Source organism: Leptodactylus fuscus, chromosome 2, assembly GCF_031893055.1.
Source record: "Leptodactylus fuscus isolate aLepFus1 chromosome 2, aLepFus1.hap2, whole genome shotgun sequence".
In the NCBI taxonomy this organism is placed as follows: Eukaryota; Metazoa; Chordata; class Amphibia; order Anura; family Leptodactylidae; genus Leptodactylus; species Leptodactylus fuscus.
In genome coordinates, this window is record NC_134266.1 from 273,817,717 (window position 1) to 273,843,997 (window position 26,281).

General features: G+C 47.3%; 1 protein-coding gene across 2 annotated transcripts; it reads right to left on the minus strand.

Moving 5' to 3' along the window:
* On the minus strand, nucleotides 1-26,281 carry RAB6A (RAB6A, member RAS oncogene family). Of its 2 annotated transcripts, none has more exons than XM_075266314.1 (8): nucleotides 26,059-26,281; nucleotides 8,598-8,656; nucleotides 8,414-8,467; nucleotides 7,117-7,222; nucleotides 3,630-3,741; nucleotides 3,374-3,467; nucleotides 3,203-3,269; nucleotides 1-679 (listed from the first exon to the last, which is right to left on the minus strand). In XM_075266314.1, the coding sequence occupies exons 1-8, from the start codon at nucleotides 26,126-26,128 to the stop codon at nucleotides 615-617; spliced, it is 627 nt and encodes a 208-aa protein (XP_075122415.1). In that variant the 5' UTR covers nucleotides 26,129-26,281; the 3' UTR covers nucleotides 1-614. The 2 variants fall into 2 exon arrangements, with proteins under 2 accessions (XP_075122415.1, XP_075122414.1); XM_075266313.1 differs by lacking the exon at nucleotides 7,117-7,222 and adding an exon at nucleotides 7,320-7,425.

The window sequence follows — 26,281 nt, forward strand, 5'->3', positions numbered from 1 at the left end:
TTACAAAGTGCATTATTTAAACTTTATTTAAAAAAAAAAAAAACGAACAAAAAAAAAAAAGTTAATAAAATGATAAGCAGCAATTCACACCTCGGAAGCAGGAACATGCTGCAATATAAAACGGTGACCACGCCCCCTGAAACCCACGCACAGAGGGGCGCCCGTTTTTGTGGGCCGTACCTGCCTGTCAATGACATTAGTGTCTCCACCTGGCCGAGGTGCGAGGCCGGTGCTGCCTCATGCCTCCGCCGGGCTACTGGTATGGCCCATAAAATGGAGGCGCCCGTGGCGTACAAGTGGTATCTCCCATCAATGCGAGTCTTCGTGGCCATGGACGGCGTCCTGCAATGCCGCCATTCACCACCAGGGGGCGATGTGAACAAGAACAGGCAGATTGTTTTTCTTGATACCATTAGATTCATTTAAATAATGAAGACACTGTATAGATTTATATATATCATTAATGATCCGGCGGAGCCAGCCATGGACAGGTGAGAGGGGGAGCCCATAGTCACACTGCGGTTAATGAAGAGTTAATGGGGAGAGGGGAGGGGGAGGAGGGAGAGAAGTAGTAGTGAAGGTTCTGACGAAGGAGACCTGGAGGAAGCGGGAGACTAACAGGAGCAGCCGCCTTCACTGACAGGAGCTTCCTGAGGCTTTTCCAGTTTGATGTCTATCACTGGGGAGGAAACGGTTAAAGAAAACACAATCAACGGGTTATAATGTGATCAAAGGCGATCGATCGGAAGGGATACAAAGAATACGTAACATCGCCACCTGCAGGCACCTGACAACAGCAACACACAACAGATGGAACAACAATAGGATTTGGAGACAGCTTTTATCTACCGCCCCATCATGTTCTGTGAGCGGCAGATATACTGCTATATACCATCCTATTATAGGGAGGACACGACAAACTCACCCCAGCAGACGAAAATCCCAGACAGCGAGAGATCAATCACCGTCAGATAGAAAGGCTTCAAACACAACCCCAAGCTCACCCCAATTACCGCCACATAACACACTCCTCTCATCTACACCACTGTCATCATCAGAGCCGCGGTATCAGTGTAATGTCCACAAACTATACCGCCCGCAGATCTGACCACAAATTAGACATTTCTATAAATCAAATTGGTTTTTCATTAAATTTTTGAACTTCTGACCACAGAGGCAGTATTATAGTAGTTATATATTATATAGGGGCGGTATTATAGTAGTTATATTATATAGGGGCAGTATTATAGTAGTTATATTATATAGGGGCAGTACTATAGTAGTTATATTATATAGGGGCAGTATTATAGTAGTCATATTATATAGGGGCAGTATTATAGTAGTCATATTTATATAGGGGCGGTATTACATAAGTCATATTATATAGGAGCAGTATGATAGTAGTTATATTCTTGTACATAGGAGCAGTATTATAGTAGTTATATTCTTGTACATAGGAGGTAGTATTATAGTAGTTATATTCTTGTACATAGGAGTAGTATTATAGTAGTTATATTCTTGTACATAGGAGCAGTATTATAGTAGTTATATTCTTGTACATAGGAGCAGTATTATAGTAGTTATATTCTTGTACATAGGAGGTAGTATTATAGTAGTTATATTCTTGTACATAGGAGCAGTATTATAGTAGTTATATTCTTGAACATAGGAGGTAGTATTATAGTAGTTATATTCTTGTACATAGGAGCAGTATTATAATAGTTATATTCTTGTACATAGGAGGTAGTATTATAGTAGTTATATTCTTGTACATAGGAGCAGTATTATAGTAGTTATATTCTTGTACATAGGAGCAGTATTATAGTAGTTATATTCTTGTACATAGGAGCAGTATTATAGTAGTTATATTCTTGTACATAGGAGGTAGTATTATAGTAGTTATATTCTTGTACATAGGAGCAGTATTGTAGTAGTTATATTCTTGTACATAGGAGTAGTATTATAGTAGTTATATTCTTGTACATAGGAGCAGTATTATAGTAGTTATATTCTTGTACATAGGAGGTAGTATTATAGTAGTTATATTCTTGTACATAGGAGCAGTATTATAGTAGTTATATTCTTGTACATTGGAGCAGTATTATAGTAGTTATATTCTTGTACATAGGAGCAGTATTATAGTAGTTATGTTCTTGTACATAGGAGCAGTATTATAGTAGTTATATTCTTGTACATAGGAGTAGTATTATAGTAGTTATATTCTTGTACATAGGAGCAGTATTATAGTAGTTATATTCTTGTACATAGGGGGCAGTATTATAGTAGTTATATTCTTGTACATAGGGGGCAGTATTATAGTAGTTATATTCTTGTACATAGGAGCAGTATTATAGTAGTTATATTCTTGTACATAGGAGCAGTATTATAGTAGTTATATTCTTGTACATAGGAGGTAGTATTATAGTAGTTATATTCTTGTACATAGGAGTAGTATTATAGTAGTTATATTCTTGTACATAGGAGGTAGTATTATAGTAGTTATATTCTTGTACATAGGAGTAGTATTATAGTAGTTATATTCTTGTACATAGGAGCAGTATTATAGTAGTTATATTCTTGTACATTGGAGCAGTATTATAGTAGTTATGTTCTTGTACATAGGAGCAGTATTATAGTAGTTATATTCTTGTACATAGGAGTAGTATTATAGTAGTTATATTCTTGTACATAGGAGCAGTATTATAGTAGTTATATTCTTGTACATAGGAGCAGTATTATAGTAGTTATATTCTTGTACATAGGGGGCAGTATTATAGTAGTTATATTCTTGTACATAGGAGTAGTATTATAGTAGTTATATTCTTGTACATAGGGGGCAGTATTATAGTAGTTATATTCTTGTAGATAGGAGTAGTATTATAGTAGTTATATTCTTGTACATAGGAGCAGTATTATAGTAGTTATATTCTTGTACATAGGAGGTAGTATTATAGTAGTTATATTCTTGTATATAGGAGTAGTATTATAGTAGTTATATTCTTGTACATAGGAGCAGTATTATAGTAGTTATATATTATATAGGGGCAGTATTACAGTAGTCATATTATATAGGGGCGGTATTATAGTAGTTATATTCTTAGGGGGCGCTGTGTGGATCATACATAATAACTATCAAAATCAGCTACGCTTTATCCTATACGATCTCCCCAGTACATGAAGCATTGGGGTATATAAAGGATACTGTCTTCTCTACTCTTGTCCTGTGAGCTTTCCATACCAGGTAGAGCGGCTGCAACGCGTCTGAAGAGCTGGAAGACACAGGAACAGTCACAGGTGAGTCCATGGAAAAGTAAATGTAGATGTGGGTGCAGACACAGCAGTTGTATACACGGCATGTGCAGTCCCAGCTCACCTGTTTTACATTGTATCCGGCTTTGGCGCTGGTCTCAATAAACATTACATTCAGCTCCTTGGCTTTCCTCTCTCCTTCCTCGATGGACACTTGCCTGAAGACGGAGCACAAGATACTTCATGTTACTAGACACCACAGCCCTCCTGATACAGACATGGGTCTAGGGTTGTGTTCTTCAGTGGTGATGTCAGACGTGGCTGATGACATCATCGAACCTCAGACACCATGCCGCCCGTATTCACCCCGAGCCCTTTACCTTTTGTCAGCAAGATCTGTTTTATTCCCCACTAGCATGATGATGACATCACTCCCCCGCTCCGTCCTGACATCATCGATCCATTTTGTCGTTTGTTGGAATGAGTTCACATCTGATGGGAAACAGAAGGGTTAAAGATTAATGCACAGAATCCAGACGATGGGGCAACTGCTGTGACCACGAGACCCCAATATAAAGACGCGAGTGAGGACCCCTAATATCCTAAGGGATGAGATCCTGAGACGCAACCTGCATGTAGCCGATATACTCCAGAGCTGCACTCACAACTCTGCTGCTCCAAATAGAAACAACTACAAAACCTGACACGAGACAAACCCGAAGAACTTATCTGAGCCGTATACTGGGGGGAGGGGTGTACGGCAGACACAGCAGCACAGACAGAAGGTGGAGTTAGTGAGGACTATGGGATTTATCAAATGCTGCCCCAATTTACTACCGAGCCCAATAGTCAAACCGACATGTGAATTCTGTCCACTGCAGGGAGGATTTTTGCACTACCTGTGATATAACATCATATGGTCATTATACCTGGATGTGATGTCATAATGTACATTGTGACTATGTGTGTAACAACTGCGCTACAGTATTATACTGCATATTATACTGTACTGTGTCATCACTGTGTGTATTATCCTGTACTGTGACATCACTGTGTGTATTATCTCTGTACTGTGACATCACTGTGTGTATTATCTCTGTACTGTGACATCACTGTGTGTATTATCTCTGTACTGTGACATCACTGTGTGTATTATCTCTGTACTGTGACATCACTGTGTGTATTATCTCTGTACTGTGACATCACTGTGTGTATTATCTCTGTACTGTGACATCACTGTGTGTATTATCCTGTACTGTGACATCACTGTGTGTATTATCCCTGTACTGTGACATCACTGTGTGTATTATCTCTGTACTGTGACATCACTGTGTGTATTATCCTGTACTGTGACATCACTGTGTGTATTATCTCTGTACTGTGACATCACTGTGTGTATTATCCCTGTACTGTGACATCACTGTGTGTATTATCCTGTACTGTGACATCACTGTGTGTATTATCTCTGTACTGTGACATCACTGTGTGTATTATCCTGTACTGTGACATCACTGTGTGTATTATCCTGTACTATGACATCACTGTGTGTATTATCCTGTACTGTGACATCACTGTGTGTATTATCTCTGTACTGTGACATCACTGTGTGTATTATCTCTGTACTGTGACATCACTGTGTGTATTATCTCTGTACTGTGACATCACTGTGTGTATTATCTCTATACTGTGACATCACTGTGTGTATTATCCTGTACTGTGACATCACTGTGTGTATTATCCTGTACTGTGACATCACTGTGTGTATTATCCTGTACTGTGACATCACTGTGTGTATTATCTCTATACTGTGACATCACTGTGTGTATTATCCTGTACTGTGACATCACTGTGTGTATTATCCTGTACTGTGACATCACTGTGTGTATTATCTCTGTACTGTGACATCACTGTGTGCATTACCCTGTATTGGGCTATTAGTAGGACATTCTTCTTCGGCCTGACCTCCTTATTTTGGGCGCAGTCTCCCTGTAAATCTACTTGCTGCTGCAGGAGACGTCCCACTAGAGCTCTGGGATGAATCTGCGGGGACTCGCACATGTAGTGATTAGGCCGAGGTCTCTGGTCGGGGTGATGATGTAATAGTGGGTTACAGACACATGGGGTACAGGACGACACATGGACACGTCAGCACATTGCGAACACAGAACATGCACAACAGTGAAACGTGCAAGACACAACGTGGCACAGTAAGCAAGCAAACGACATGCACGCACCGCACAGCGCTATCTACTTATAACGGACCATGGAGACCGACAGCTACATCATAAAGAGGACCTGGGGCTGCTGAACCGTTAAAGGCATCCTACCAGGAGAGACCCCTTTAAGGGAAGGCACCATCAGATAAGATCGGCTTTAGATTAGAATATCTGTACAACACCCTATCAAGAATAGACTAGGGGGCGCAATTCTATCCAGTAAAAATGCTCCCTAAATGGAGCTGAAGATGTAAGCCCCGCCCATCAGACTCCTTACTAAACAAGTCTGTATCTATTGCTATCTATCCTATAATATACGGACCGACCCCTAATACACAAGAGCACGGGCATCAGAGGGCGAGAAGTCCAATGTCTAAAACGCCTAAATGCAACTTAGGTGCAAAGTTTTGTTTACGGCATTGCAGTAAAGCAGTTCACAAGAGAGAAAGAGCCCACAGACGCCCCCTCCTGGAGAGCGCAGGAACCTCATATTTCTTCCAGAGATAGCGCCACAACGGTCAGTGGTATTACAACTGAGCCCCATATAGGTATAATAGGCTGGGATGCAGTACCACACACAACCTGAGAACTGGTATGGCGCTATCACGTTGGTCTGATCCTTTAAAACCTACACTTAAAGGGTATGACAAGGCAGATGCCTACACTGTGCATGCACGGAATGGGAACAGATGTGATGGACACCAGACAGGACCCGGTGAATACCGCCACCTCCATGACTGGGACCAGTATAGTTAGTAAAGGTGTTATTAGCGTCAGCCGCACACAAGACATCAAACCACTTCTAAAATTACGGGGTGACTGGAGTTAATTCTACGTTCCCTCCCCCGCTACCGATCGGTCTACAGGGTGTAGCCGAGCTCACTGGGAATAGTGGCCGCTATGTATGGTATGTCAAGTGCTGTATAACCCTCCATACTGGTCAGACTGGGGGGGGGGGAGGGGGGCTGAGATCCGCCATCAGCTGACGTCGTCCCTACAGTATGGTCACTCCTTGAGGAGATCCAGATGACAGGCAATGCTTTCTGGGAAACGTATGCAAATTAGCTTCTCTACAGAACCTGCAGGTGGCACTAGGGAGACCGTTTTCTTCCTTCACGTTGGGAGCTAGAGCGGAAGGCGCCCCCTGCACCATAGCAGGGGTACTGCACCAGGGTCAGGAGATCAAACTGTATAGAGGTGCAAGGAAGAACATGCTGGGGTTCGGTGACACATCCCCTGTAGGTTGGCAGAGGGTCGCCACTAGGGGGTTGTGTTGGGGCATTGAACCCAGTGGAGGCCATTAAGGGTGTACTATATTGAGTGGGGGGGATTTACCTTCTACAGGACACTACGGGGGCCACCAGTGCACCGGCACAACTGGATGGGGTCAAAGGGACAAGACTATATAGGGGGGCACAAGCAACACTGGGCGGGGTTAGGGGCGTGTCTTATGTAAAAAATAGTCACGCTCAGTTCAGACCTTCATCTGATGGCCTATAGAGAGTCAGGGGTAAGAGGAGGCGGGTCTGACAACAAAAAGACAACCCCGCCTCCTTCCCAGAGGGATGGTCCGTTATAACCAGATGTGCGCTGCGGTGACACCACCAGACGACATTATAGGAAAGGCGAAGACGTTCTCGTCCACACTCACTTGTGATATCATAAACAACAACAGCCACAGTGGAGTCTCGGATGTAGCTAGGGATCAAACTCCTGAACCGCTCCTGACCTGCTGTGTCCCAGAGCTGCAGCCGGACCTAACAAGTGGGGGGAGGCCGGCACAGCAAAGAAAGGGGGGGAGGGGAGAGAAAAAACAAACACACCGTCAAAAAGGCTGCCAGCTGGAATACCTACTTGTTATATCGTAAACTACTACGGCGGCTGCGGAGTCGCGGATGTAACTGGGGATCAGGCTGCGGAATCGTTCCTGTCCCGCCGTATCCCAGAGCTGCAATCTGATCTGTGGATGGAAGACAATCAGCAAGGAGGGCAAAGAGCGGACGCTCGCCTCGGATCACCGCCGTGATGTACTGCCCACGCCAACCCTTAAAGGGATCCTATCAGTCAGATGACATTTTTTCTAAGTACCACGTTGGAATAGCCTTAAGAAAGCCTATTCTTCTCCTACCTTTCGTTATCTTCTTTGTGCCGCCGTCGGTATGTAAATTATCTCTCTAGCAGCACTGGGGGCGGGCCCCAGCGCTTAGACAGCACTGGGGGCGTCCCCAATGCTGCGAGAGAACTCTCTCCAGCACCGCCTCTTCAGCCTCTTCTTCCGGCGGTGGCTTGTAACTTCTAAGTCTTCTGGCCTTGGGCAGAGCAGACTGTGCATGCAGATCTTGTCGGTATGTAAATTAGCTCTCTCGCAGCACTGGGGGCGTCCCCAATGCTGCGAGAGAACTCTCCAGCGCCGCCTCTTCTTCAGCAGCATCATCTTCAGCCTCTTCTCCTGGCGGTAGCTTGTAACATCTAAGGCCTCTGGCCTTGGGCAGAGCAGACTGCGCATGTCCATAGACCACAAAAAAATGGCCGCTTGCATAGTACTGTAAGCGGCCATTTTCTCGGGGCCTGTGGGCATGCGCAGTCTGCTCTGCCCGAGGCCTAGAAGTAAGAAGACACCGCTGGAAGAAGAGAATGAAGAGGCCGTTCCTGAAGAAGATGGAGGCGACGGCAGCATTGGGGCCGCCCCCAGTGCTGTCTAAGCGCTGGGGCCCGCCCCCAATGCTGCGAGAGAGAAAATTTACATACCGACAAGAACCGGGATCGTAGGCGAACGGCGGCACGGAGAAGACAACGAAAGGTAGGAGAAGAATAGCCTTTCTTAAGGCTATTCCAACATGGTACTTAGAAAGAAATGTCATCTAAATGATAGGATCCCTTTAAAGGAGTACAGGGAGGGCGTGGGGGGATGTGAGCTAGAGCGCCTCCCCTGGTGAAATGTTACTTACTGTTCGGTCCTCCAGGTACATGGTCTTTGATAAGAAGTCGATGCCAATTGTGGCCTGAGAAGAAATAACCAAGGAAAAAGTTAAAAAAAAAAAAAAAAAAAAAAAAATACACAAATTTAAAAATCGTACTATCAATTTGGGGGGATCCTAGTGGCCTATCCCTTTAAGAGCCCCCATATCGTACCTGGTAGGTGTTGTCGAAACTGTCATACATGAACCTCGTGATCAGAGAAGTTTTTCCAACTGGAAGAAAAAAAAAGGAAAAAGGAGATGTTATATGAAGAACAGGAAATATATCTGCACTAGTGATGTCACCGACTGCGTCTTATACTATGACATCACCTGATTATATTACTGCCATACTAAGCAGCACAAACCTGATCTACACACATAGTAGTAAGAAATGAGGTGTAAACAGTCTCCAACAGAGCGGAGAGATCCTGACAGAGAAAGAGACAGAGGAGACAGTAATCTGACGTGTAAATATACTGCCACGTGTGAAGAGGAGCCAAAGGCTAAGAACTGCGAGATACAACCGCACCGAGAGGATAAAAGACACCGCAACACAATAGTACTAATAAAGATCATACACAAATATAGGAGTAGTATTATAGTAGTTATATTCTTGTACATAGGAGTAGTATTATAGTAGTTATATTCTTGTACATAGGAGCAGTATTATAGTAGTTATATTCTTGTACATAGGAGGTAGTATTATAGTAGTTATATTCTTGTACATAGGAGCAGTATTATAGTAGTTATATTCTTGTACATAGGAGCAGTATTATAGTAGTTATATTCTTGTACATAGGAGGTAGTATTATAGTAGTTATATTCTTATACATAGGAGTAGTATTATAGTAGTTATATTCTTGTACATAGGAGGTAGTATTATAGTAGTTATATTCTTATACATAGGAGTAGTATTATAGTAGTTATATTCTTGTACATAGGAGTAGTATTATAGTAGTTATATTCTTGTACGTAGTAGTATTATAGTAGTTATATTTTTGTACATAGGAGGTAGTATTATAGTAGTTATATTCTTGTATATAGGAGTAGTATTATAGTAGTTATATTCTTGTACATAGGAGGTAGTATTATAGTAGTTATATTCTTATACATAGGAGTAGTATTATAGTAGTTATATTCTTGTACATAGTAGTAGTATTATAGTAGTTATATTCTTGTACATAGTAGTAGTATTATAGTAGTTATATTTTTGTACATAGGAGTAGTATTATAGTAGTTATATTCTTGTACATAGGAGGTAGTATTATAGTAGTTATATTCTTGTACATAGGAGTAGTATTATAGTAGTTATATTCTTGTACATAGGAGGTAGTATTATAGTAGTTATATTCTTGTACATAGGAGTAGTATTATAGTAGTTATATTCTTGTACATAGGAGGTAGTATTATAGTAGTTATATTCTTGTACATAGGGGCAGTATTATAGTAGTTATATTCTTGTACATAGGAGGTAGTATTATAGTAGTTATATTCTTGTACATAGGAGTAGTATTATAGTAGTTATATTCTTGTACATAGGAGTAGTATTATAGTAGTTATATTCTTGTACATAGGAGCAGTATTATAGTAGTTATATTCTTGTACATAGGAGTAGTATTATAGTAGTTATATTCTTGTACATAGGAGGTAGTATTATAGTAGTTATATTCTTGTATATAGGAGCAGTAATATAGTAGTTATATTCTTGTATATAGGAGCAGTAATATAGTAGTTATATTCTTGTACATAGGAGCAGTATTATAGTAGTTATATTCTTGTACATAGGAGCAGTAATATAGTAGTTATATTCTTGTACATAGGAGTAGTATTATAGCAGTTATATTCTTGTACATAGTAGTAGTATTATAGTAGTTATATTCTTGTATATAGGAGCAGTATTATAGTAGTTATATTCTTGTACATAGGAGCAGTATTATAGTAGTTATATTCTTGTACATAGGAGCAGTATTATAGTAGTTATATTCTTGTACATAGGAGCAGTATTATAGCAGTTATATTCTTGTACATAGGAGTAGTATTATAGTAGTTATATTCTTGTACATAGGAGTAGTATTATAGCAGTTATATTCTTGTACATAGGAGCAGTATTATAGTAGTTATATTCTTGTACATAGGAGGTAGTATTATAGCAGTTATATTCTTGTATATAGGAGCAGTATTATAGCAGTTATATTCTTGTACATAGGAGTAGTATTATAGTAGTTATATTCTTGTACATAGGAGGTAGTATTATAGTAGTTATATTCTTGTATATAGGAGCAGTAATATAGTAGTTATATTCTTGTACATAGGAGTAGTATTATAGCAGTTATATTCTTGTACATAGGAGTAGTATTATAGTAGTTATATTCTTGTACATAGGAGTAGTATTATAGTAGTTATATTCTTGTACATAGGAGCAGTATTATAGTAGTTATATTCTTGTACATAGGAGCAGTATTATAGTAGTTATATTCTTGTACATAGGAGTAGTATTATAGTAGTTATATTCTTGTACATAGGAGCAGTATTATAGTAGTTATATTCTTGTACATAGGAGCAGTATTATAGTAGTTATATTCTTGTACATAGGTGCAGTATTATAGCAGTTATATTCTTGTACATAGTAGTAGTATTATACGGTAGTAGTTATATTCTGGTCTCGTTCTGCAGCTGGCTGTTTGGCACTATTACAGGTATTTTAGGTCTCATACAGCATCCGACTTTCTATCGGGAACAATATATAATTAATCTGAGCTGTCGCCGGGCGGTTTGCTGAGGCAGCTCGCTGTACATTTGCGCTTACTTCAGCCTTTACATTTATCGGCTCGTGGGGAATAGAAGTCGTTTCCTCTACACATAATATAAGTCAATGAGCTGCGGCCGCTGGGTCTGAGCACCTGACATCTATGGAGACGGGGGGATGTATTGTTAGTGCTGTAATACCTGACCATATACAACGCCCTAATCCATCCTGCCCCATGGAGGTCGGAGCACTATTACGGTAGAACTCTTGCTGTGGATTTAATATAATGAATTGACCTGACATCACCCTGAACTTGCCCGTCGCTCGCTCTCAGGGGGGCACAGCCGGGGTGACTCCAGGTCACTGTAATAAGCCTATAACAACCAGGGCAGTACAGATAAATTGTCTGGTATACCCGAGGGGCAGCGCATAGTGGAGACGTCCATATCCGCTCTCCTGCCCCCCAGGCTTCCCGCACTGGTCTAGACATGGCCATATCACTGGTATCAATTATTCTTAATGGATATAAACATGTTATCTTTGTATGTCTGTGCTAAGGGGAGGGGAGGAGTGCTGGTATCGATGTATATAACATGGAGGGAGGGGAATTTACTCTCAGCAGCCCCTGCAACCTCAATAAGGAAAGAGTAATCAAACCCTGCACCATCCACCGGCCAAGGATTGTTCTGTGCCAGCTTGTAGCCTGAGAATCACAGGCCGAGAATAAGCCATTGTAAGGGGAGGACTACGCTGTAATGAAGGGGCTAAGGGCAGCTGCGAGGAATTTCACATCCCCGCTGCCGTCTGACTATAATAGTCACCTATTGTCTTAATTTTCCAATAAGGGACAGCAGGGGCTGGGCAGGTCTACGAATGAGTGACAACATGTCCCAGCCTATATGCCACATGCACGCTATTGTCCCAGGTATCAGCCAACTCTATTACAACCTAATGATATCATGTCCTTCGTCTAGGGGTCATTACAAAACATCCCAGACGATCAATACAGGATGATAGAGATCTACGCCCCATGATCAATGGCTGATACTCTCCCTGCACTCCGGACACATGGCGGGGTGGAGGAGGGGTACACCGTGAGATTATGGAAGGCCACTGACCCTTTATCACTAATAGGAGCTAGATAACCAGACACTGTGCACCATGACCGGGCCCCGCACAGCCGCAGATTGTTGCAATGTCCATCCATGGCTGCAAAGGCCCCTAAACAAGAGCAGCAGAATAAATATTCCAATCTGAGCGCACCGATACACTGTAACAGACCCCGCAGCTGTGTGAGCGGGACGAGGCCAGGACCGGATTCCATTTTCTAACCAAGTCATTATCCTTTGTGCAGATTGTCTTTAGTTATGGGAGAATCTGTAGCGTTTTTTAGGTGCAGTACCACTAGCAGCCTCAGTGTGGCAGTATAACTATTGCTCTCTGCGTTTTAGGTTGGTTTTTGTAAGGCCATACGGGTGTTCTGAGGTCTGGGCTCTACAATGCTGGTATCAGGACTGGTTCGGGGCCGACACGGCAGATGATACCTAATAATTATGGGAGGGGGAGGGTCCTCATCTCCGAGCTCCAGATTTTTGTCACTCTCCCAGGCTAGAAGGTGAAGGAATGGGGCCCATCCCATCACTATGGCAAGTCCAGAAGATACAAGGAAGGCAAAAAAACCCCCCAAAACAACGTGTGACGCTTGTGATGTTACTAATAGGAGTCCAATCACACAGCGCCCCCTATGTGTGGTAGGAATATAGGAGGACAATAGATCACAGATCTTCCTGGCAGCCAATCCCAGATGCATAAGACGTAACTCAGTCCTCACCCTGCAAATCCCTGATGACAGAGGCCGTGATGACTCCTGCAGACCTCGGAGGAGCGGTGGAATTTAATCGCCCCCGACCCGGCTGACCCCCCCAGTATAACGCACAGGATCGGGTCTCGGACAGCACAGGCTCGCTCACGTTACCACCGTGAATTATTTATACCCCATTGTCCTACATGTGAGCGAGGGCCGAGAGCAGAGCCAGGAATCTACAGGGCCTCCCCCACATGAAAACACTGCTTAGACCCAACATGGCCGCCGTTATAGGTGGTCACCCAGCTTTCCCAGACTCTGGAATACAGCGATACCCTAGAGCAGTGATGGCGAACCTTTTAGAGACCGAGTGCCCAAACTGCAACCCAAAACCCACAAAATTTTCGCGGAGTGCCAACACGACAATATAGACTTAATACTATGCGGATCCACAATTGCGGACAGTTACTGACCAAAAATTACAGTCATGTGGGGCTTTACAGAGCTTTCAATAATACAAACAACGTTGTACTGAAATGTAAAGGTCTCGGCATTTGGTACTTTGAACAATTAATTTTCACTATTTACATCGCACAGGATCTGTTTTATAGTGACCGTGCAATGTTCTTACATCCTGTACTAATATCACGTCTGCTATAAAACAGATACTGTGTGATATAAATAGTGAGGGGACCCCAGACAGTATTATATGCTCTGCAGTGGGCCCACCACACAATATTATATTCTCCACAGTAGCCCCCCAGTGTAATATGCTCCGCAGTAGGTGTCCCCCCCCCCACAGGATTATATGCTCCACAGTGGCATCCACACACAGTATTGTGTGCTTATAAATAGGCCCCCCCCAGTATTATATGCTCTTTAGTACACCCCCCAGTATTATAAGCCACCCCAGAATTATAAGCCCCCCCAGTATTATACACTCCCCCAGTATTATACACTCCCCCCAGTATTATAAGCCCCCTCAGTATTATACACTCCCCCCAGTATTATACACTCCCCCCAGTATTATACACTCCCCCAGTATTATAAGCCCCCTCAGTATTATACACTCCCCCCAGTATTATACACTCCCCCCAGTATTATACACTCCCCCAGTATTATACACTCCCCCCAGTATTATAAGCCCCCTCAGTATTATACACTCCCCCCAGTATTATACACTCCCCCAGTATTATACACTCCCCCCAGTATTATAAGCCCCCCCAGTATTATACACTCCCCCCAGTATTATAAGCCCCCCCAGTATTATACACTCCCCCCAGTATTATACACCCCACCCAGTATTATAAGCCCCCCCAGTATTATACACTCCCCCCAGTATTATACACTCCCCCCAGTATTATACACTCCCCCCAGTATTATACACTCCACCCAGTATTATAAGCCCCCCCAGTATTATACACTCCACCCAGTATTATACACCCCACCCAGTATTATAAGCCCCCCCAGTATTATACACCCCACCCAGTATTATAAGCCCCCCCAGTATTATACACTCCACCCAGTATTATACACCCCACCCAGTATTATAAGCCCCCCCAGTATTATACACCCCACCCAGTATTATAAGCCCCCCCAGTATTATACACTCCCCCCAGTATTATACACTCCCCCCAGTATTATACACTCCCCCCCAGTATTATACACTCCCCCCAGTATTATACACTCCCCCCAGTATTATACACTCCACCCAGTATTATAAGCCCCCCCAGTATTATACACTCCCCCCAGTATTATACACTCCCCCCAGTATTATACACTCCCCCCAGTATTATACACTCCCCCCAGTATTATACACTCCCCCAGTATTATACACCCCACCCAGTATTATACACCCCACCCAGTATTATACACTCCCCCCAGTATTATACACTCCCCCCAGTATTATACACTCCCCCAGTATTATACACTCCCCCCAGTATTATACACCCCACCCAGTATTATACACCCCACCCAGTATTATAAGCCCCCCCAGTATTATACACTCCCCCAGTATTATACACTCCCCCCAGTATTATACACTCCCCCCAGTATTATACACCCCACCCAGTATTATAAGCCCCCCCAGTATTATACACTCCCCCAGTATTATACACCCCACCCAGTATTATAAGCCCCCCCAGTATCATACACTCCCCCCCAGTATCATACACCCCACCAAGTATTATAAGCGCTCCCCCCAACATCATATACACAGTGAGCCACTCTCATACTCACCCCTGAAGAGCCGCCGGCATCCACCTTCTTGTCACTGGCGGCGCTGATGACGTCATCGCGCCCGCGTCGGGGCAGAGGTCAAACTCTGCAGCCAGTGTAGGCCGCGGTCGCGCGATCCGCGGCCTACCCTGACAGCTTTCAGCTGTATGTGCATTTGCACATACAACTGAAGGCAGTGATCGCTCATCAACGGGGAATCCTGTACCGAATTCCCTGTTGGTGAGCGATCCGGGCGACCGCACGCGTGCCATAGGTTCGCCATCACTGCCCTAGAGGATAGCAGGCCTGCGGCGAGGTTGCACTAAGCTTGTCATGGCTGATGGTCCGTTCCAAAAGCGTAAAGCCTAGACAACACCCCTGACCCCAGACTGGCACATTGTAACAAACCCTCAGCGGTGACAAGTATTAAGCGATTCCTAACTCGACGGGGCGGCGCTGCCCATCCCAGCTGTCAGAACACGTAACGTCCGCCTCACCGTGCTCGCAGACAAACACGTCTTTCCAGTACAAAAAGTTGCTCAGAGACACTGGAAGGCCGAAGCTAATGGCTGCTATATACATCCAGCTAGAGGGGTATACAGATCCGCACCACTATATACCCCAGAAGCTTAACTTCTCATGATCTGCTGTGTGTCAGTAGTCACTGCAGGTCTGTTATTCTATTCATGAACCAGAAGCTCACGACCCTTCCTCTTATTCTGGCCGTTCACTACAATAGACAGTCCGGCCTCAGACCTGGGCTATACTGGACACAATCCTACATGACTGACGTGACATGAGCCATGAAATCCGTGATCCACCCCCCACCACCACCGTTTAACTATTCATGGACCAGCAGCTTAGGGTAAGCATTCCAACCATTAGGATAGACGACCCCTCCTCTTATTCTATCCATTCACTACAATAGACAGTCCGGCCTCAGACCTGACCCGCCCGGACACAAGCCTACAAGACAGACCTGACATGAACAGACACACGAAATCTGCGACTCCCCCCCCCCCCCCACATTAACTATTCATGTGTCTGGAGAGTCCCCGGCCCTGGCAATATGGCGGCCCCCGCTCAGCACCACTACAGTACATTAGGGGGTAATTTATGGACCTGCCCAGACCACCGAGCGCAGATCTGAGAGCACAAGAGTTATTGATCGGCCCCCAAGCCCCGGCCGAGAAACTCAACATCCTGCCTGGAGAGTCCTGGGGGCCGAATAATGGTTATACCGGGCCAGGGGCCACTAATGTACCAGTACAGGAGACATATAATGGTTATACCGGGCCAGGGGCCACTAATGTACCAGTACAGGAGACATATAATGGTTATACCGGGCCCGGGGGCCACTAATGTACCAGTACAGGAGACATATAATGGTTATACCGGGCCGGGGGCCACTAATGTACCAGTACAGGAGACATATAATGGTTATACCGGGCCGGGGGCCACTAATGTACCAGCACAGGAGACATATAATGGTTATACCGGGCCGGGTGCCACTAATGTACCAGTACAGGAGACATATAATGGTTATACCGGGCCGGGGGCCACTAATGTACCAGCACAGGAGACATATAATGGTTATACCGGGCCGGGGGCCACTAATGTACCAGCACAGGAGACATATAATGGTTATACCGGGCCGGGGGCCACTAATGTACCAGTACAGGAGACATATAATGGTTATACCGGGCCGGGTGCCACTAATGTACCAGTACAGGAGACATATAATGGTTATACCGGGCCGGGGGCCACTAATGTACCAGTACAGGAGACATATAATGGTTATACCGGGCCGGGGGCCACTAATGTACCAGCACAGGAGACATATAATGGTTATACCGGGCCGGGGGCCACTAATGTACCAGCACAGGAGACATATAATGGTTATACCGGCCCGGGGGCCACTAATGTACCAGTACAGGAGACATATAATGGTTATACCGGCCCGGGGGCCACTAATGTACCAGTACAGGAGACATAATGGTTATACCGGCCCGGGGGCCACTAATGTACCAGTACAGGAGACATATAATGGTTATACCGGGCCGGGGGCCACTAATGTACCAGTACAGGAGACATATAATGGTTATACCGGGCCGGGGGCCACTAATGTACCAGCACAGGAGACATATAATGGTTATACCGGGCCGGGGGCCACTAATGTACCAGTACAGGAGACATATAATGGTTATACCGGGCCGGGGGCCACTAATGTACCAGCACAGGAGACATATAATGGTTATACCGGGCCGGGGGCCACTAATGTACCAGTACAGGGAGGGACATATAATGGTTATACTGGGCCGGGGGCCATATCCCCTTCCTCCCGGCTTCCTGGATGTCTCAGGGGCCCGGACGTTCGCTGTCGCGCTGACTCATCTTCGTATCTTATTTCTTTCTAGGAAAGCTGAGTGACAATGAGTATGACTTACTGAGCACAGCGCCGTACACTGTATAGTGGCTGTGCTTGGTATTGCAGCTCACCCTCGGTCACTGGAATGGGAAGGAGCTGTGATAAAGTCATGTGACCATGAATGTGACATCACAGGAAAAGTGAAAGATTCGTAATACAAAAGCAGTCAGCCCTCTAGCGCCACTGACAGACTGACCAGAGGAATTGCACAAGATATGCTAAAGTGGACTGCTGCCAATGCTACACCAGCCACCAGGGGGCACTGCGGGCACATTACTGGTGAGCCAAAAGGCAAGCCAAAATCTCACACCTGAGCCTCCACCCAGTTATTTGTACTCACTATCTACAGTGTTGGCCAAAAGTATTGCCCCCCCCCCCCCCCCGCAGTTCTGTCAGATAATCCTCGGTGTCCCCCAGATAATGATTACAAGCACAAACTCTTTGGTAATATCTTCATTTATTTTGCTTGAAAAAACACAAAAGAGAATGAAAAAAAGTCACATCATTGATCATTTTACACAAAACTCCAGAACTGGTGCGGACAGAAGTATTGGCGCCCTCAGCCTAATACTTGGTCGCACAACCTTTAGACACAATAACTGCGCACAACCGCTTCCGCTAACCAGCAATGAGTTTCTTACAAGGCTCTGCTGGAATCTTAGACCCTTCTTATTTGGCTCCTGCTCGCGGTCCCCCCTGAGATGTGAAGGGGGCCTTCTCCAAACTGCCACCAAGAGCTCTCTCCCCCTCCCCCACAGGTGTTCTATGGGATTCAGGGCTGGACTCATTGCTGCCACTTTACAAGTCTCCAGGGCTTTCTCTCACCACCATTTTCTAGTGCTGACCTGAAGTGTGTTTTGGGTCATTGTCCTGCTGGAAGAGCCCTGACCTCTGAGGGAGACCCCGCTTTCTCACACTGGGCCCTACATGATGCTGCACAATGTGTTGGTCGTCTTCAGACTTCATAATGCCATGCACACGGTCAAGCAGTCCAGTGCCAGAGGCAGCAAAGCAACCCCAAACCATCAGGGACCTCCGCCATGTCTGACTGTAGGGGGCGTCTTCTTCTCTTTTTCCCTGTAATCTCTATGTTGAGGCCTTCTCCTACTTTTGTCTCCTCTGACCAGAGAACATTCTTCCAGAATGGTTTTGGCTTTCTCAGGTAAGTTTTGGCAAACTCCAGCCTGGCTTCTGTCTGTGGGTAAGAAGTGGGGTCTTCCTGGGTCTCCTACCATACAGTCCCTTCTCATTCAGACGCTGACGCTGGATAGTACGGGGTGACACTGTTGTACCCTCGGACTGCAGGGCAGCTTGGACTTGTTTGGATGTTAGTCGAGGTTCTTTATCCGCCATCCGCACAATCTTGTGGTGAAATCTCTCGTCAATGTTTCTTTTGCGTCCACATCTAGGGAGGTTAGCCACAGTGCCATGGGCTTTACACTTCTTACTGACACTGCGCACGGTAGACACAGGAACATTCAGGTCTTTGGAGATGGACTTGTAGCCTTGAGATTACTCATGCTTCCTCACAATTTTGCTTCTCAAGTCCTCAGACAGTTCTTTGGTCTTCTTTCTTTTCTCCATGCTCAATGTGGTCACACAAGGACACAGGACAGGACACAGGACAGAGGTGGAGTCAACTTTAATCCATTTCAACTGGCTGCAAGTGTGATTTAGTTACTGCCACCACCTGTTAGGTGCCTCAGGTAAGTAACAGGTGCTGTTAATTACACAAATTAGAGAAGCATCACATGATTTTTCAAACAGTGCCGATACTTTTGTCCACCTCCTTTTTTATGTTTGTGGTTTTCCATTGAAGACAAATTAAATGAAGATAAAAATACCAAAGAATTTGTGATTGCAATCTGGAAGAAAATGAGTATTATCTGACAGAATTGCAGGGGTGCCAATACTTTTGGCCAACACTGTATGACCCGGGCAGGGCACATAATGCCAAATGTTAACATACAGACATGAAGCCTTAGCTCTACCCATAGGAGTTATAGAGTAACATGGGAGCACAGCTGGTACTTTTTGTCAGATCCTTCAAGAAGAAGAAGAACAGCTGAATCCAGAGAAGAAAGATTGTATGAAGATCAATACAAGGAATGCCAAGTGTCTGACACAAGAGCCTGCACACAACATACTCCACATACCAGAGCAGAATAGTGAGCGCAGCTCTGGAGTATAATACAGGATAAATAATGTAATGTATGTACACAGTGACTGCACCAGCAGAATAGTGAGCACAGCTCTGGAGTATAATACAGGATAAGTAATGTAATGTATGTACACAGTGACTGTACCAGCAGAATAGTGAGTGCAGCTCTGGAGTATAATACAGGATAAGTAATGTAATGTATGTACACAGTGACTGTACCAGCAGAATAGTGAGTGCAGCTCTGGAGTATAATACAGGATAAGTAATGTAATGTATGTACACAGTGACTGTACCAGCAGTATAGTGAGCGCAGCTCTGGAGTATAATACAGGATAAGTAATGTAATGTATGTACACAGTGACTGCACCAGCAGAATAGTGAGCGCAGCTCTGGAGTATAATACAGGATAAGTAATGTAATGTATGTACACAGTGACTGTACCAGCAGAATAGTGAGCGCAGCTCTGGAGTATAATACAGGATAAGTAGTGTAATGTATGTACACAGTGACTGCACCAGCAGAATAGTGAGTGCAGCTCTGGAGTATAAAACAGGATAAGTAATGTAATGTATGTACACAGTGACTGTACCAGCAGAATAGTGAGTGCAGCTCTGGAGTATAATACAGGATAAGTAATGTAATGTATGTACACAGTGACTGTACCAGCAGAATAGTGAGTGCAGCTCTGGAGTATAATACAGGATAAGTAATGTAATGTATGTACACAGTGACTGTACCAGCAGAATAGTGAGCGCAGCTCTGGAGTATAATACAGGATAAGTAATGTATGTACACAGTGACTGTACCAGCAGAATAGTGAGCGCAGCTCTGGAGTATAAAACAGGATAAGTAATGTAATGTATGTACACAGTGACTGCACCAGCAGAATAGTGAGCGCAGCTCTGGAGTATAATACAGGATGAGTAATGTAATGTATGTACACAGTGACTGCACCAGCAGAATAGTGAGCGCAGCTCTGGAGTATAATACAGGATAAGTAATGTAATGTATGTACACAGTGACTGTACCAGCAGAATAGTGAGCGCAGCTGTGGAGTATAATACAGGATAAGTAATGTAATGTATGTACACAGTGACTGCACCAGCAGAATAGTGAGCGCAGCTGTGGAGTATAATACAGGATAAGTAATGTAATGTATGTACACAGTGACTGTACCAGCAGAATAGTGAGCGCAGCTCTGCAGTATAATACAGGATAAGTAATGTATGTACACAGTGACTGCACCAGCAGAATAGTGAGCGCAGCTCTGGAGTATAATACAGGCTATAGCTCAGGATCAGTACAGTAGTGCACTTGAGTCTTATTTCTTCTCCTTATGCCATCACTTATCTATCACATATCAGGTAATGAATCCCCGGTATAATACTCACACCCGTCATGGCCACCACATCACCGCCCACACACAAGTTCTGCCATATTCTATCACAATCCATGCCATCTCTCTCTGCTGTTCATCACAACCTGAATTATCTGACCATGGATAATCCGGCCGCCCCTTCTATATAATCTCAGCACTGAGTATCGGAGCCATGTGGCCAGTCGTAGAATTTCCATAGACTGCACATGGCAGGCTGTCACTGACAGGTCACTATTTGCACAGCTGATTGTTGCAGTAAATTGAAATTGATCAGAGAAATGATGAATTCTGAGAGTCCCGGAGACGCCGCAGACTGATTGTGTCTGTGCGACAACCTGCGGCCTCGTACACACAGGTGACAGGTCGGTGTCATGTACAATGATCGGCTGCTGCAGAAACTAATGGCAGGGCTGAGAGGTCACAGAAGATCACATGGTTACATCAGCCCAAGCTGCTGCAGAACATCACACACACTCACTCTACTATACCACAGTGGATACGTTATAAATGGCCATATGTTATATACATCACCACCTAATAATCAAAAAATGCAGGACCATGGCAGATGAGGGGGGGTACTAGAGATAACAGTGACAGGGGAAGAGGGTCATTACACAAGGGCAGCGGGTAAAGGGGGTCACTAGGGACGAGGGTGGCGGGTGAAGGAGGTCACTAGGGACGAGGGGGGTGGGTGAAGGGGGTCACTAGGGACAAGGGGCGGCGGGTGAAGGGGGTCACTAGGGACAAGGGGCGGCGGGTGAAGGGGGTCACTAGGGACAAGGGGCGGCAAGTGAAGGGGGTCACTAGAGACGAGGGCGGCAAGTGAAGGGGGTCACTAGAGACGAGGGCGGCAAGTGAAGGGGGTCACTAGAGACGAGGGCGGCAAGTGAAGGGGGTCACTAGAGACGAGGGCGGCAAGTGAAGGGGGTCACTAGAGACGAGGGCGGCAAGTGAAGGGGGTCACTAGAGACGAGGGCGGCAAGTGAAGGGGGTCACTAGAGACGAGGGCGGCAAGTGAAGGGGGTCACTAGAGACGAGGGCGGCAGATGAAGGGGGTCACTAGAGACGAGGGCGGCAGATGAAGGGGGTCACTAGAGACGAGGGCGGCAAGTGAAGGGGGTCACTAGAGACGAGGGCGGCAGATGAAGGGGGTCACTAGAGACAAGGGCGGCAGATGAAGGGGGTCACTAGAGACGAGGGCGGCAGATGAAGGGGGTCACTAGAGACGAGGGCGGCAAGTGAAGGGGGTCACTAGAGACGAGGGCGGCAAGTGAAGGGGGTCACTAGAGACGAGGGCGGCAGATGAAGGGGGTCACTAGAGACGAGGGCGGCAGATGAAGGGGGTCACTAGAGACGAGGGCGGCAGATGAAGGGGGTCACTAGAGACGAGGGCGGCAGATGAAGGGGGTCACTAGAGACGAGAGCGGCAGATAAATAGGATTACTATAAATGAGGGAGTAAGGTAACAGGGGTCACTAGAGACAATTGTGCTAGCTATAGGCGATTGCAGGTAAAGATGAGGAGGGCTGACCTAGAGATGGGCCGGGGGTCACACGAGGTCAGGTGGGAGTGGGCCGAGTATTCGCAAGCTGTTAGTGGTAAAAGAATGGCTAGAAAATATGGAGGGGGCAGGGACTGACGGGATCTGATAAGAGGATGATGGGGGTTGTGGGGTCTAAGGTTCACTACAGAAGTATTACAATGGGAGGGAGATCAGGCGGTGGTACTACAGGTAACAGCAAGTAAATGGGGGGGGAGGGGGTAGAGGTAACAGGAGGAAGGTGAAGGAGCACCCTATGAATGACAGGAGGAGCAGCAGGAGTATATTGTGGAGGTTATCAGTGAAGGGTATGGCAGAGGACCTGCGGGTACCAGGAGGAGCATCAGATGGACATTATTTACAGCAGCGGCCACTATCACAGTCTTAAAGGAACGGTCCATAAATTTCAGAAACCTCAGCTGAGGCCGGGGAGGGTGTAAAACAGCAAAGATTCATCCTCACCTATCCCTGATGCTCCGTGGTACGGACCGGGGTTTAACGGGCCACAAGCAGTAGGGATCAGTGACATCACTCACATGTATTACCAGATCATTAGCAGTGACTGCTGATTGGTCGGAGCGGTCATGTGATCCTCGCCACTTCCAGCCTAACAAACCCTGGCATGTGAGGGGAGCCGACCGGGCAAACAAGGGAGCACCGGGGTAGGGGAGGAAGAGGGGTCTCTGTCAGGGGGTCTATTGTGTGATCCATGAAACAGCAGAGACTACAGAGACTAGTAACATGAGGGAGGATCAGGGAGTGCAATGCAAGTGACGGGAGGAGGGGGGATCAGGGGGTGCAGCACTAGTGACAGGAGGGGGATCAGGGGGTGCAGCGCTAGTGACAGGAGGGGGATCAGGGGGTGCAGGACTAGTGACAGGAGGGGGATCAGGGGGTGCAGGACTAGTGACAGGAGGGGGATCAGGGGGTGCAGGACTAGTGACAGGAGGGGGATCAGGGGGTGCAGGACTAGTGACAGGAGGGGGATCAGGGGTGCAGCACTAGTGACAGGAGGGGGATCAGGGGGTGCAGCGCTATTGACAGGAGGGGGATTAGGGGGTGCAGCACTAGTGACAGGAGGGGGATCAGGGGGTGCAGCGCTAGTGACAGGAGGGGGATCAGGGGGTGCAGCGCTAGTGACAGGAGGGGGATCAGGGGGTGCAGCGCTAGTGACAGGAGGGGGATCAGGGGGTGCAGCGCTAGTGACAGGAGGGGGATCAGGGGGTGCAGCACTAGTGACAGGAGGGGGATCAGGGGGTGCAGGACTAGTGACAGGAGGGGGATCAGGGGGTGCAGCGCTAGTGACAGGAGGGGGATCAGGGGGTGCAGCGCTAGTGACAGGAGGGGGATCAGGGGGTGCAGCGCTAGTGACAGGAGGGGGATCAGGACTAGTGACAGGAGGGGGATCAGGGGGTGCAGCGCTAGAGACAGGAGGGGGATCAGGGGGTGCAGCGCTAGTGACAGGAGGGGGATGAGAGGGGGTGCAGCGCTAGTGACAGGAGGGGGATCAGGGGGTGCAGGACTAGTGACAGGAGGGGGATCAGGGGGTGCAGCACTAGTGACAGGAGGGGGATCAGGGGGTGCAGCGCTATTGACAGGAGGGGGATTAGGGGGTGCAGCGCTAGTGACAGGAGGGGGATCAGGGGGTGCAGCACTAGTGACAGGAGGGGGATCAGGGGGTGCAGGACTAGTGACAGGAGGGAGGATCAGGGAGTGCAGCACTAGTGACAGGAGGGGGATCAGGGGGTGCAGCACTAGTGACAGGAGGGGGATCAGGGGGTGCAGGACTAGTGACAGGAGGGGGATCAGGGGGTGCAGCGCTAGTGACAGGAGGGGGATCAGGGGGTGCAGCGCTAGTGACAGGAGGGGGATCAGGGGGTGCAGCACTAGTGACAGGAGGGGGGTGGAGATCAGGGGGTGCACTGCCAGTGATAGGAGTTGGGGGGGGGGGGGAATCAGGGGGTGCAGCGCTAGTGACAGGAGGGGGATCAGGGGGTGCAGCGCTAGTGACAGGAGGGGGATCAGGGGGTGCAACACTAGTGACAGGAGGGGGATCAGGGGGTGCAGGACTAGTGACAGGAGGGGGATCAGGGGGTGCAGGACTAGTGACAGGAGGGGGATCAGGGGGTGCAGGACTAGTGACAGGAGGGGGATCAGGGGGTGCAGGACTAGTGACAGGAGGGGGGTGGAGATCAGGGGGTGCACTGCCAGTGATAGGAGTTGGGGGGGGGGGGAATCAGGGGGTGCAGCGCTAGTGACAGGAGGGGGATCAGGGGGTGCAGCGCTAGTGACAGGAGGGGGATCAGGGGGTGCAACACTAGTGACAGGAGGGGGATCAGGGGGTGCAGGACTAGTGACAGGAGGGGGATCAGGGGGTGCAGGACTAGTGACAGGAGGGGGATCAGGGGGTGCAGCGCTAGTGACAGGAGGGGGATCAGGGGGTGCAGCACTAGTGACAGGAGGGGGATCAGGGGGTGCAGCACTAGTGACAGGAGGGGGATCAGGGGGTGCAGCACTAGTGACAGGAGGGGGGTGGAGATCAGGGGGTGCAGCGCTAGTGACAGGAGGGGGATCAGGGGGTGCAGGACTAGTGACAGGAGGGGGATCAGGGGGTGCAGGACTAGTGACAGGAGGGGGATCAGGGGGTGCAGGACTAGTGACAGGAGGGGGATCAGGGGGTGCAGGACTAGTGACAGGAGGGGGATCAGGGGGTGCAGCACTAGTGACAGGAGGGGGATCAGGGGGTGCAGCACTAGTGACAGGAGGGGGATCAGGGGGTGCAGCACTAGTGACAGGAGGGGGGTGGAGATCAGGGGGTGCAGCGCTAGTGACAGGAGGGGGGTGGAGATCAGGGGGTGCAGCGCTAGTGACAGGAGGGGGATCAGGGGGTGCAGGACTAGTGACAGGAGGGGGATCAGGGGGTGCAGATCAGGGGGTGCAGCGCTAGTGACAGGAGGGGGATCAGGGGGTGCAGGACTAGTGACAGGAGGGGGATCAGGGGGTGCAGCACTAGTGACAGGAGGGGGATCAGGGGGTGCAGCACTAGTGACAGGAGGGGGATCAGGGGGTGCAGGACTAGTGACAGGAGGGGGATCAGGGGGTGCAGCGCTAGTGACAGGAGGGGGATCAGGGGGTGCAGCGCTAGTGACAGGAGGGGGGTGGAGATCAGAGGGCTGCACTGCCAGTGATAGGAGTTGGGGGGGGGGATCAGGGGGTGCACTATTAGCAACAGGAGAAGGATGAGAAGGGGGAGCACTATTAGGGACATGAGGGGGGGGATCAGCACTGTCTGGGGTTACAGTCCAGTATTGGGGTGTCTGGGGGGGGGGTCATGTGACCCGCGGATCGTTCTCACTCACCGCTCTGCTCTCCCAGGAAGACCAGCTTGAATTTCCTCAGCGGATTTCCGAAGTCTCCTCCCGAAGACATGTTGGCGGAGGCCGGAGCAAGGACTATCGCTGCGGGATCGGGTGGTGGTGGCGGCTCTGCCGGGGGGAGGCGGGAGGGGGCGGCCTGGGGAGCGGGGACGTCGCTGCCGAGAGAAGAGCCGCTTCCCGTGACCTCTCACACACACCTGATAGA